This window comes from Puntigrus tetrazona, chromosome 10, assembly GCF_018831695.1.
Source record: "Puntigrus tetrazona isolate hp1 chromosome 10, ASM1883169v1, whole genome shotgun sequence".
In the NCBI taxonomy this organism is placed as follows: domain Eukaryota; kingdom Metazoa; phylum Chordata; class Actinopteri; order Cypriniformes; family Cyprinidae; genus Puntigrus; species Puntigrus tetrazona.
The window spans coordinates 12,322,534-12,336,444 of record NC_056708.1 but is presented as its reverse complement, the minus strand read 5'-3'; the positions used below and the strand labels follow the sequence as shown (position 1 = coordinate 12,336,444).

The 13,911-nt window shown below is 38.7% G+C and overlaps 1 protein-coding gene across 6 annotated transcripts in view; it reads left to right on the top strand.

Moving 5' to 3' along the window:
* The window catches only part of robo3 (roundabout, axon guidance receptor, homolog 3 (Drosophila)), a 119,690-nt gene that overhangs the window by 94,435 nt on the left and 11,344 nt on the right, over positions 1 to 13,911 (top strand). For all 6 annotated transcript variants that reach the window (XM_043250808.1, XM_043250810.1, XM_043250811.1 and 3 more), the window contains 7 exons: positions 1,888 to 2,059; positions 4,105 to 4,310; positions 8,637 to 8,718; positions 9,015 to 9,183; positions 12,349 to 12,515; positions 13,232 to 13,353; positions 13,468 to 13,684. In XM_043250808.1, coding sequence (XP_043106743.1) covers positions 1,888 to 2,059; positions 4,105 to 4,310; positions 8,637 to 8,718; positions 9,015 to 9,183; positions 12,349 to 12,515; positions 13,232 to 13,353; positions 13,468 to 13,684 — 1,135 coding nt within the window. The remainder of the gene's footprint in view (positions 1 to 1,887; positions 2,060 to 4,104; positions 4,311 to 8,636; positions 8,719 to 9,014; positions 9,184 to 12,348; positions 12,516 to 13,231; positions 13,354 to 13,467; positions 13,685 to 13,911) is intronic.

The following is a 13,911-nucleotide window of genomic DNA, read 5'->3' as shown; positions in this document are numbered from 1 at the left end:
TTTTTTTTAAATATATGTGTGACCAGAGTGACCAAATTCTTTTTGAGGTAAGTGATACATGTATTATCATGCAAGATGTTAGTTCACCATGGCTCTATGAGTGACACTTCTAAGATTGTGAGTGGGAAGGCAAGTCTAGTGCCCGTATTGGCTGGGAATCTGATGGATTTATTTTTCATTATCTAGCTGATCTCACCTGGAGTATGAGAAGAAGCACTTTTGCTCTGAAAACAAATTGTGTGGCTGGCTGTTTTTGAATCAAATGTGTTGTCACTTGTGATCATGTGTTTGCTGACATAACATATGGTTGCATGTAATGATACATGCAACGTATTTGACAGCTGACGATGCATAACTGTCTCTCTGAAATCAAATCAGCATCATAAGAAAATTGTTTAGAGATAGATAGATATTATTATGAATAATATTATTATTGTTAACTAAGGACTTAAGGAAATAATATTTTTAAAAATGCATTATAAAATCCAAATAAAATTTTAAATAAAAATTCAATTTCACGATTATAATAAGCAAGAGCTACACAGGTTTTTTTTTTCTTTTTTTAATCAGTCCAAGGAAGTTTCAGGAGAGTCAAAGAGACAAAGAGAGAAAAAAATAGAGAGAGGATGCCTTCCAGCCAGTTTTGGATGCTGGTGACAGGCCATTCACCGGGTTAGAAGGAACTCTGGGATTTCTGCAGGAGCTTGTTCACGTTCGTGTCTCCTCATTCGGTCAAAGGAGGATAGAACATGTCCCTGGGCCCAGCTAGATAACACGCTCATGTCTCTATTAATAAAGCACAGCAGAAGAAATGAAGATATAAGCCTCTGGATGTTCTAAAGCACTCGGAGGAAAGAAGCCAGTTCCCATATCCCTCCTCCATTCTTTCTTAGATCCCTTCATCCTTCTTTTTTTGTCGAGCAGAGTGTGTCATAGGCCAGAGGTGATCAAATATCCGCTGCACGCCAGGCCCTGAACTCTTCTACGGTTAATCTCTCATCTATTCTTTGTTTTTTCTGTGTGTGCATGTGTGGCCGATCTCTGAGGTCAGTAGATATAGAACAGAGCTGAGGATGAGGGTAAGTCCGGTCAGAGCCAGAGGGCTGGGGTGAGCGGGTCACTGGATTATCCCCAAAAATGAAACAGTGACACACACACTGCCAAGTAGGAACAATAGGGCAGCTGTCAGTGTTGCAGCCTCATGCTAAAGGAGGAAGACTCCTTAAAATCCTTGTCTTTTGTGTATTTGGCTTTCTTCCTGGCCCCCCTTTCTAAAACACCAGCTGAGATAGCGCAGCTATTGTTTGGCCGTGAATCTCAGCGGTCATCTAAATTTATAACCGAGTATCACATTGAATGCACAGTGATGTTCTATTAATGTAAATGCAAATCAGCCATTTCATCCAAGCATCCAAGTGATTTTGATGTCTCATAAATTATATCAGCAGACTGATTAACCCATATCCTTTTTTTAATATATTTATAATTTGTGTCAGTCACGAACAGTAATGCAACATGCACTAACTGATAAAGCAATATGTCAGCATTTTAAAATAATTTTACTGTGATTAAAGATGTTGTACATGGTGAAAACATGTTTTCATGTTTTAATGAGTTATTGTTTTTTATAAGATAATAGCAGCAATAAATATGTGAAAATATGAAAAAACTGTGTGTGTGTGTATATACACGGTATACTTACATAATGTAAATCAAACTTTTCTATTGGATGCCAAAATTTGATAGCACTAGTTTATAATATTTTATAAATATTGGGGGGGTTGGGGTTATGAGAGTTATCTGAGCTATATGTCCAAAAATGAAAAATGTGATTTATCATGATTAGTCTTTTAATAGCATTTAACAGTGTTTGTTTGGTTCGAACAGGTCCTGCTGTTTCCCAGTCAGCCACCTTCACAGTCAGGCCGTTTTTCCGTGTCGTTAAGCGGAGAGCTGACCATTACAGATGTGCACAGCGAGGATTCTGGGTACTACATCTGCCAGGCCATCAGTGTGGCAGGCAGCATCTTGACCAAAGCCCTGCTGGAGGTGGAAAGCAGTGAGTAAATACTTCAAACTACCTTTGGACACACACACACACACACACACACACACACACACACACACACATACAGTTGCCCTTTCATACACCCCCACCAGCTCCATCAAACACCGGTCGCTCGGCTTGCATTGATATTTTAATATCAATCTAACTACATTAAAGCTCCAGAACTGTACATGTAATTGAATTGCTTGTGTGAGGCCTTATCACAAAGATTTGGCTAATATTTTTGTTTGCGTTTGAACAAATTGCCGCTTCGCCCCGCCGCAGCCTTTTCGCTCTAAACCAAAATAAATGAAAAAGTCTTCAAAGCCGCCCCAAATTAAAATTTCTGCTTCTGCAAATGAGAGAACAGCAGGAAGCTCTGGAGACGTAATCAGAAAGGACAGGGCACAATCGAGCTATGCAAATAACCCCAGGAACATATGCCGCCTCCGTCATGCTCCCCGGTAACAGGATAAACTGTTTATGTGTACTCCACGTGTGTGCTCGTGTACCAAACTGAGTCTAGGCACATCACACGAAAAACCTTCGCCAAGAGTCCAATATCTGCACAGTCTGATGTGGGTTTGCTAAAAAATCAGGCTTATAAAATGTAATCGCATTTCCCAGAAACCCCTGTGCCCGCTGTGGCCTCTGAAGACGACGTCCCTGGCAGGTTGGCATCATCTGACTGATGTTTGCAGTAATGTACTTACCTGATAAATGATTAAATGATCTATGGAAGGACATATGTATGTGCAGCACAGGGTCATTGCCCCCAAGGATGGTTCTCTTGTCTATGAATTTCATATCGTGTAGAAACACAAAAACACAGCAGCAATACAGCCCTCGTTGTCTTTCTGACCTTATGGTCTTTTCTTTTTCTTACCGCAGTGGAGGGAAAATGTCAGAGATGCAGGCTGCCTTTCCCAGGTCCTTGTTTTTTCAAATGAGAATGCTAAAGTAACCGAATTGTCAATTATTTATCTATGGACTTTTCTCCTCGCTTAGGTCAATAGACAGTAGGCTTTCCAGCTCTAGTCAAACAAATAATAAATAATTCATGGAAACACAGCCGTGTTAAGCCATCACATTGGTCTATAGAAAGAGATGCAGCTGAATGAGAGGAAATGGAAGAATAAATTGTAGAAGAATGCAGGCGACTGTAATTATTCTAAAGTGCTATGTTGAAATGTGGCATCATGCATTTTACATGCTATATTGCTCCATATCTTTTAACATGGAAAAAATTCACCTGTTTAGAAAGGTGCAGTAAAATGTCATTTTTTTTCCCCTTAATGCCGTAAGAGGTATATGTACATGGTCACGTAAATATACTGAGACAGTGGAAATAATCTTACATAAATGTTCCTAGGTCTGAGATCCCACATCCATCTTTAAAACACAACACAAGTCTGAAGAACTACATAACTACATAATCTTCTTGGGAAAATTTTGTGTATTTAATACCATGCAGCTTTAGAGTGCATCCATCTTTACTAGTTATTGACCCATAAATGTTGAACAGCAAGCTTAAAAGCACAGAATAATTTTATTATATCACAACACAGCCTGCTAAAGGTGTTAAAATATATTTGGCTTACTTCCACTATGCAATATTATACATTCAGTTAGTTAGAGTTGTACCACAACTCAATCAAATTATATCCAGAGGCCTGTGTCATTGATCTAATTAAAAACATATGAATTGCTGTTCTTTTTTTGTTCGAAAGGCTTTAAGAGTATGAAAAAAATTCTGTGAACTTTTCCCCCCTTTAATTTAACCTTTTTCTGAATGTTTCAGGGCATAAATGATTTTCACACTGGACATGTGTTGCTCTTTTTAGTAACTGTATTTGTTTTTGCCATGGTATCTCATATTGCATGATGATATTGTATTTTACCATCTTGTTACACTTAGAATCTCAATTAGCATAATTCATAGTGTGTCTTTTTCAACAATCTCTTGTGTATAATTTGAACAAGGTGGATGATATGGCGGTGTTACATGCAAATTCAGTTCTTGTGGCCCACGCCTCTCTTACTCTCTTCACCCTTAGCCCCATCTGACCGGATCCCTCCCATCATCCGCCAAGGACCAGCCAACCAGACACTCGCTCCGGGCACCACGGCCCAATTGCAGTGTCACGTGATGGGCAACCCTCTTCCGAGCATCCAATGGGAGCGCGACGGCCAGAGAATCCTGGGCAACGACGAGCGCATTAGCCTAATGGAAAACGGCACTTTACAAATCACAGCCCTGCAGGTACTTCAGTCAAGATAGTATTTAAGTGTGCTCACGAGGGTCTGTTTTTCAGCGTCTATGGCTTTATTTTGCTAAATGCTAATAGCCAGAGGATATTAACGTATGATCCTCCCCCCAAATCGAGACCACTTCAGTGCGTGTCCCATCACAGGTGTCTCTTTTTGTTGATAGCCGTATGCATTCATGCAATATTCCATACGAATAGTTTTCACTTGCCATGCATTTCAGACACACCGATGTGACTTTTAGACACAGACGATTGCTGTAAAATGTCATTACCTCCATCCGATCAATGGCGGGGGCATAAAACGCGCAATCGAGTTTACAGCAAACAGGCAGTCTTAATTAGCAGATCGATTTTAATACTTGCTCTGTGGACGGTTTTGGGGTGACCCAGCTGCTCATGCGAGAGTTGTGAATGACGATAAAACCGGTAATTATGATTGTAATGGGAGTGTGTGCCGTCGTTAGTGTTAGCGCATGCTAGCCTAATGAAATCCATTCCTCAAGGCCTCAGGGGTGTGTGCGATTGCAGGTTTCACCTGAGGTCGCTGCACTGCCGTGAACAGACTTGATGTGTTAATTGATTGTGCCCGGGAATGATTAAGAGTCACTCATGCCTTAATTAAATGCTCATTCTGGTATATAGAAAGGTGTGGAGGCTAGCAATCTTTATGTGCTACTCTCAGCAACCTTGTGCTCTCTGCAATGTTTGCAGCACATTAAACGCGCCCTTGATATTCTGTGCAGTGACTTTACAGACAGCTCACGCCAAGAACTTAAGTAGCAGCCTGATTTATCAGTGAGAATTTAAGCTTTTGTGTTGAGTTGTGTTTATTTGGTTTGTTAAACGTCGCTGGCTTTGTTCAGATGGGCATCTTTGGCCCTGTCCTCTTTGGTCTGGTGCCTTCGTTGGCCCCCTTTAGTCCACGATTACCCCGGCATGATGGGAGAGCACAAGGGGGCACGGAGACTGGGGTTCGCACAGATGGTAGCGTGTGAGTTTGTGAGGGAAGAGAGAGAGTGAGGGAGAGCGCTGTGAAAAGGTGCCATTATACCGGGAGAATGGCCAGAAACTGCCTGCTCTCGACTGTGCCAGGGGAGTGAAGAAAAAGAAATGTGTGTGTGTGTGTGTGTGTCTGTTGGATTCAGAAAAACTAATGGCTTGGAATAGTTCACCCTAAAATTCGGTCATTATTTATTCTCCCGCACATTGTTCCAAACCTCTATGTTTTTTTTTTTTTTTTTTGTAAAGGGAGATTTTTTTTTGAAAAATATCCTGGGCCAGTATTTTAGTATAATGAAAAGTGAATAAGAACGGGGCTGTTAAGCTTTAAAATGACAAAAGCAAAAGCATGAAAGCAAATATTATGACTTGTGCACAACATTTCAAGTCTTCTGTAACCATATGATACTGTAGGTTTGTCTGAGAAACATTCATTATTATTTATATGCTATTTAGATTTTAGTAATATTTAGCTTCTATTTTTATTTTAATTTTAGTTTAGTAATTATTATTATTATTATTATTATTATTATTATTTTATACATTTTAGTTTTTACTGCATTTTATTTCAGTAGTTCAGTCATTTTAGTACTTCAACTTATTTTTTTTAGGTTTCAGTTTTATTTATGATTTGTTATCAATTTTATCTTAAAACGTTTGAATAAAATTGCTTTCACAATTGCTCTTTTCACCTATATGAGAGTTCATGAAAGTATCTTATACATGATAAATTATTCTTTTCAATCTTTTTAGTGAATCAGATCTTTTCAATGAATCAATTGATTGAGTTCACAAAATGTTTCATTGAAACCGAAAAAATCGAATCATCCAATTCATTCAGTGAAAGAAAAAGTCACAATGGTCACAGAAATAACTGTTATCTGACAAAGTTGTAATAATAAATAGAAAATTCTATAAATGTTAACCAATGAAAGTCAGACATTGTTTTCAACCATGCTTCAACAGAATTATTTAAAAAAATAAACTCACGATCTGACTCAAAAGAATATTTCAGTTAAACTGACTAGAACTAATTGAAGTGCCTATTTCAGGAAAAAATGATCAGACAACTTATATTTCATGAGGTGTAACTTCAAAAGACTTGAAATATAACACAATTCATGGTGCTTTAGAGTCCTTTTTGAACTTGAAAGCCTCAGTGCACATTCATAGTAGTTGTATGGAAAAGAGCAACCAGCATATTTTTCAAAATATCGTCTTTTGTGTTCCACAGAAGTCAGTCAGTCATACAGGTTTGGAATGACTTGAGGTTGAGTAAATGATCCTAGAAGTTACGTGCATAGTTGAACTATCCCTTTAAATGAGTAGACGATGCGAATGCATATTATCAAAATATTTATCTCCCCATTTCCTTTTCCGCTCATGCATTTTTAAGTGTGTGTTTAGCGCTGAGCACAGAGCTGCCATCCATGATTAATCAGTCGATGCCCAGTTGCTTACCTCTCTGCACTCTTCCAGTTTTCCACCAATAACTACCCAGCACAGCAGAGGTCTAACCAATGAGGTTATCCACTAAAAAAGGAAGAGGTCACAGAGAAAACTGTTTCTACACCTTGTTTTTGCTCCCCTCTTCCTCCCAAGAGAGGTTCATAAGTGACCAAAATAACACTCTCAACAACACACTCCTGTACTGCCTGAGGATACAAAGCTACTCTTCAGTACATGGGTTCAGTTTCAGACAAGGCTTTTTCCAGGTTTTCTACTAGTATCTGCTGTTTACGTCAGATGCCGTTTAATTCATGCTAACATGCAATATGCTACATAAAAATGAGATTAAGATGAAACATACACATCACGAGTAAGCAGACAGCAATTCGAGGTCATGGTGTGTGGATGTATGTGTGCATCACCGATGACTCAAATCCTCAGACGTGTCATTGGTGCCCCTGAGCTGTCAGCACTATTAGATCGCTGTCATGGAGAGAGAGAAAGAGAAAAGCTTTACTACATCTCTCACTGTCGTAAGCAATTTCTGCCTGACTTCTCCCCTCGGCCCTGTGGTAAAAATTTAATGCCCCCCGCCCTCCCCACCGCTCACCAATTTGTCTTTGTGTTTCCTTTTGCTTTTTGCACATTCAGTACACCCATTCTAACTCAGATGATAGACACAAATATCTTAAATCAAACCGACGGATGAAAATTCACTTGGGTTCCCACAATGGAAGGATTTTTAGATTTACGGAGACACTAGTATGAAAACAATCTCAAGCTCTGATGGATTCATCTGATTAAACTCTTCAGCATGGTTTGCAGTTTTAAAGTGTTTAATGAGTCGGTTGCGTATTGATTTCCGTCTGTTATTTGCATACACTACCATTCAAAAGTCTGAAGTCAGTAAAATGTTGTTATTTATTTATGGATGCATAGCATTGATTAAAAAGTCACAACAAAGATATTTAGAAAAGTTTCAAATACATGCTGTTCTTTCAAACTTTCTATTCATCAAAGAATCCCTCAAAAATGTATCACGTTTCCACAAAATACAGTTTTTTGTGCACCAGATCAACATATTATTAAAGAATTTTTACCGAAAAAATCATGTGACACTGAAAACTGGAGTAATGGCTGATGAAAATTTAGCTTCACTATCACAAGAATAAATTACATTTGAAATATATTAATTTATTTTATACAAAAAAGACTTGAATGGTAGTGTATATTAATATGGTGGTAATAGTTTAGCTGCTTATGCCAAATGCACATAAGATTTGACTATTAATCTGACAAGATTGGAATTTGCTGTTGCATGTTGCTAAACTAATTATATGATACTCTAATAAGCATAGAAATCCATAATGCACACAAATATTGCCACTCTTTTGTAATTAGATTTAACTATTTTATTTAGACTTTTTTATTATTGAATTACACATATTTGTCATTTAAATAATGAGGGTTTTTTTTCAACTCATCAACTGACTTGAATGTATTTTTTTAATGCACGTGTCACAGTGCACTGTTGGGCTTCATTGTTTGTGAAAGATACAGCTTATAGTTTGCCTGTTATAGAAGTAATTATTTTGTCTCTACATTGGGGACATGCATATGACGCTGTAAAAAATATGCCAACATACGAGCTCGGTGGGTTATACAACAGCACATTATTTCCTTCCTGTCACTAAATTCAATAGTAATAGCAAAAAATAACTGTTGATCCTGCATTACTGTGAAATAATAGGCAGTTTCGAGGAATTTGTGCTCATTTGTCAAGATTTCCACGCCGCTCCGAGCGGAGTGAGGCAAGGCATTGTGCTCGAGTTTATCCATACAAATGCTGACCCTGAGCCTGCTGTTGCTAGGAAACGGACTCCGGGGCCTACACCTGTGTTGCCTCCAGTTTGAGTGGAGAGACGAGCTGGAGTGGTGTACTCACAGTAAAAGGTAAAAAAAAAAACACACAAGTGCTCCATCATCACCTTTATGTGTCCTTATCCTTGACAAACTGCATCATATCATCTTCAAACTGAGGGAGCCGCTTCGATTGCAAGCTTGCTCGGTAGATAGTGCTGACATGAGATCAGATTTTTTCTGTTCAATATTGATTTCTGTTATAATGGCCAGTAAATCTATACTAACACGGAAACGCAGTGTGTTCTGTTAGATTCAGAGAAACATAACTGTAGCTCTCAGAATGACAACTTGGACGGCATGGTAATATCCTAATCATTTCATTACAGAGAGTGGCGGCCTCTCAGCACCCCCGGTTTCAGAGCCATACCAGCTGCCCGGTCCACCCCAAAAGCCCGTCGTCACTGATGTGACCCGTAACAGCGTGACCCTGACCTGGCAACCAAACGCGCACGAAGGCGGAGCGGCTGTCACCTCTTACATCATTGAGGCTTTTAGGTGAGCCGGCACACTCTGTAAACGTCTCCATTCTGCTGCCTTCCTGTTTGTTTTCCTTCCTAGTCAAGATAATATTGTTTCTTGCCAGAGGCTACTACAGGGGTCTATTCTTCATTTTTTATTAATTCACTGTCACTGTCTTAGCGTCGCTGGTCAGCCATGACAGACGGGATAATACCACCGTGTGGCTGCCCCGTCCCTGACCCCTTTCCCCCGCTCTACTGCTCCTCACAGTCATGCGAGGGCAGCTACATCCTGCGCGTACATATCACATCCTGCCTCCTACAAGAATCACTTCCCTCAGGCAGCAACCTACTGCCAGAGAGATCTAAATTAATAGCAACTGTATTGGTGTTCTACAATTGAATTTCAGACGTGGACTGAATACTTGGCTTATTTAAAGGGGATATGCTTTCGTGGATTATTTAATTATTTTATACATTTAGCTTTCTTGTGGCAGTTTAGTAATTTAGCTTTACTTGACTGTTTTCCGTCCTTTTATTAAGAGGTTTGCAACAGTGCCTGTTATGTAAATGTCTTCCGTTTTGATTAGCTAACCTCTGCATATTGGAATATCACACAATGTTGTTCCTTAAGTCAGGCTACGTTTTTGGGCAGTTATCAGCACATTGTTTTGTATGGAAGCCCTTTTCCGCCACTGAATTAAAATAAAAAGTTAATTGTCGAGTTTTTATCTCACAGTTCTGACTTTTCTCGCAATTGTGACTTTAACACAATTCTGAATTTTTTTTCCTCAGAATTGCATGATATAAACTCACGTATGTTATAAAGTCAGAATTGTGAGAGGTTATACTAATTTATATTTCGTGCAATTAAGATTTTTTGCTTTTCACAATTCTGACTTATTTTCTCAGAACTGCAGTTTAAATAATTATTAACTTTTTTGTCTGTTTATGTTTCACAATTCTGACTTTCTAACTTGCAATTAGTTTTTTAAATAAGTGGAAGAAACTTTTTATAAATGTGCTTAGTGAACCTGGTTTATCACAATAATGGACCTGTTAAAATAATGGTGTTGAGATAATTGGAGCAGTGAGATTATTTTCAAAAGAAGCTTTAATATTTAATAGAAATATTTAAAAATATATACATTAAATATATGTGTGTGTGTGTGCATGCATGACAGTGTGTACAGTGTGTACTTGTTTGCAGTTATTTGATGAATTATTTTTTTTTTTTTACCTACCAAACTCATCTGGTTTAATTCAGTAATTTTTTAACACATCTTCTGAATTTAATTGTATCTTTCGAAAAGCTTGGTTGAATTTATTTGATTAATTGTGCTGTCTCTTGGCAGCTCTAATAGGATACATATATTACATATCTTCTTTTTTACTTTTGTAAAATGTGTAAAAAAAGAATGATTTTTAACATTTAAGGTATTTTATCAGTAAAACGTGGGTACCATTTATTTTATAACGATTTGCTTTAACATGTTTAAAAAAAGCCAGTAATTTAATTAGAAGGTAGTGTAATCTTATACAGTTTGAATAGGTTTGTTTCTAAAATGAAGGGATCACCATTTTTGGTCTGTGGCATCATTAAATAAATACAAATCATTGTACATGCTGTTGTAGGGTATGTTAAGTCTACAAGAGGTTTGTTGATAGAAGCATGGCTTGAGAAAGATTCTCACTATGATAGCTGAGGGTCTCAGTATGACATGCTAATAAATTCAAATGTAGTCCATACAGACACTTCTTTAAGCTATTGTAGGCTGGCTGAAATGGGGCTACCTCTAATTACAGAACCAAGGTCCTGCAGTCCTTAGAGGGAGGGCAGTCAGCAAACGGCTGTTCGGCATTGGAGATGTAGAAAGCCTCGCATACGCACACATTTTCATTCTTTCTTACACACACTATGTCTCTGTCCTCTCCCTTGCCCCCTGGGTAACAGTTAGCATGGCCCCACATCCTTAAAATTGATTCTTTATAGAGTGCTGTGGGGCTGAAAGGGGTGTTTGCTATAAAATTTCTTTCCCTGAGGTGCTGCGGACCACAGAGCGCTGGAAAAGGAAGACGGAGAACAAGTAAAGGATGGAAAAGAACCGAGATTGCGGATGAGGAGGATTTAGGCTTTTGACACCTCGATACACAGAAATAAAAAAAAAGGTCTATGTTGTGGCCCAATTTTGGAATATATTCACGTTTATGCCGGTGTTTATAAGAATCCAATCACGGTCCCGCAGGAGAAAAGGGAATTGTCTGTGCCTCAGCCTTTCCCCATTTCTTCCATCCCAGCTGATAGCAAAGTGACCTTGGATTTATCGCTCCTATCGGTGTGCCGCTGAAGGAATATTTACGAGGTTCCCAGCATTTATGGCTTGGCCTAATTGTGCAGGTCGGGCTTTTATTGGCTTTGTGTCTGCGGCAGGAGTTGCCACCAGGGAAAAATAAACCTTGAACACACCGCACGTGACCGCTGCTCTAAACAAGGATGATGGTTAACCACAGACAAGTGAAGAGGAATATCCCAAAGCCTTCTGGCACAGACAGATGTCTGTGTTTAACGTTCATTGTTTATTAGATGGGGATGCATGTTGTTATGAATCCTGCCCACCTGTATGCCACATCCAAGTAGCTCTCTTGGTTCTCATTAAGTCAAGTTCATATTCCTGTATGCTTAGGTGTGATCCGGAGGCTAATGAAAAGCTGTGCTCTTACGTTTTGTACCCTGAGCAGCCAATATTTTCAGTTTACTTTTAATCAAATCTCAGTTCAGCATCCAAGACGTTATTTATTTAGTATATGCACTGCATTATGACAAGTCTAGTCTGTGCCATAAATAAATCTATCACCGCAGAGATCTTTTTCTAGTCACGCCACACACTGTCAAGCCAAAGGCTACAAGAATAGCATCACAGAAGAGCTGGGTCATTAAACAGACACATGTAATGACAATCAAAAGAGTGCAGATAAACATCTATGACATTGACTTTGCTGTTAAACCCTCCTCTCTCTAATGCTGTGCAACAGCTTCAGGACAAATGTAGGACAAAACATCGGCGTATTGATGTTTTATGCAGCTTGAGCTGTATGAATCTGCTGGTTTTGATATTGTAGAGCGTAAATGAACCCGTATGGAAGTGATGTTGATGTGAAAAAAATTAATGTAGCTATACAATTTCTATAATCTTCCTTTCAGCCAATCGGCAGGCAGTACTTGGCAGACGGTTGCGGATTTTGTGAAGCTGGAGAAGCACACGGTCACGGGTCTGTCGCCGAATACCATCTACCTGTTCATCGTGCGGGCGGTCAACGCTTACGGCCTGAGCGACCCCAGCCCCATCTCAGAGCCTGTACGCACACAAGGTCTGTACACTGGAGACCAATCAATTTTATGACCTTTATAATAGAGATCTTTAAAACTGTGTGAATGTGTAATACAAATGATATGTTGTGTAACAAATTACATGTAAAGAGCAAAATGATAGCGCCTGTTTTTTTCAGATGATGCATTAATCAATTCCTTTAAGTGTGGGTTGGATCTAATCATGAAAATGTAATTCGCAGCCAAAAGCAGAAGAATACTATTATATCTATTTTGTGCATATATTTTAATTGAATTTGAATTAAAATCAACAAAAATGTAATCATATGTAATAAAATAAGCATTTTACATTTTAAAAATGGATAAATAGACTGCAATAGACAACCCTTTTTTGTTTCAAGTGTCAAAGTATGCACTATTCTATAAATAATATAATAAATAACAATCACAATATACAATTCAACATCAATCATCTAATATGACATTAATTATCTAATTGCTGATGAGAAAAATGGATTCTGAATTAATTTTGAGCTAAAAACCCAAGCTCGAACTTTATATATTATATAAATGCTTTTCCATATTGTTTTGATTTTTCATATAACAAATAATGTCACAAAAAGCAAACTTGATTATTAAAAAAAAAAAAAATATTGTTTTTTTTTTTTTTGGCTGAAATATGACCTTATGGTTTTGTCTATATTCATATAGACACACAGTTTAAGTATTAATAATGGATGTTTCTTGTTTTTTGCAGATGTGAGTCCTACAGGTCAAGGTGTGGACCATCGCCAGGTGCAGAGGGAGCTGGGAGAGATGGCTGTACAGCTTCACGAGCCAACGCTGGTGACAGCATCCAGCGTGAAGATCAGCTGGAACGTGAGTGCGGCTAATATCTGCCCCCCAAATCAGCCCCTCGTCGGCCTTATGATTCTCCTGCCAGCTCACCTTATCTCATTTCTCTGTCTCGCTTTCCCTCTTTCCATCTGTCAGGTCGATCGTCAGTCTCAGTACATCCAGGGTTATCGTTTGCTTTATCGTCCTGTCGGCGGCTCCTGGTCCCAGCAGGAAGTGAAAGCTGCAACAGAGCGTAGCGCTGTCATCGCTAACCTGCTCAAAGGCACGGAGTACGAGATTAAAATACGACCCTACTTTAACGAGTTCCAGGGCATGGACAGCCGCCCGCTGACGTTTCGCACGCCAGAGGAAGGTGAGATATCTGCAGCTCTTGTAGTTTCCATTTGATGCATTTCAATTTAATTTCGTTCTAATCAATTCAATTCGGGTTCATTCAGCCCAGTCCGACTCGATTCTATTCTGTTGTACATAATATGAAGATAAATCACTTCATTCAGGCAAATAAAATTATGGAGGAGGCTAATGTGGATTTACTATTAAGGACACTCACTTTTCAAAATGTAATTTTAATTGAATTCT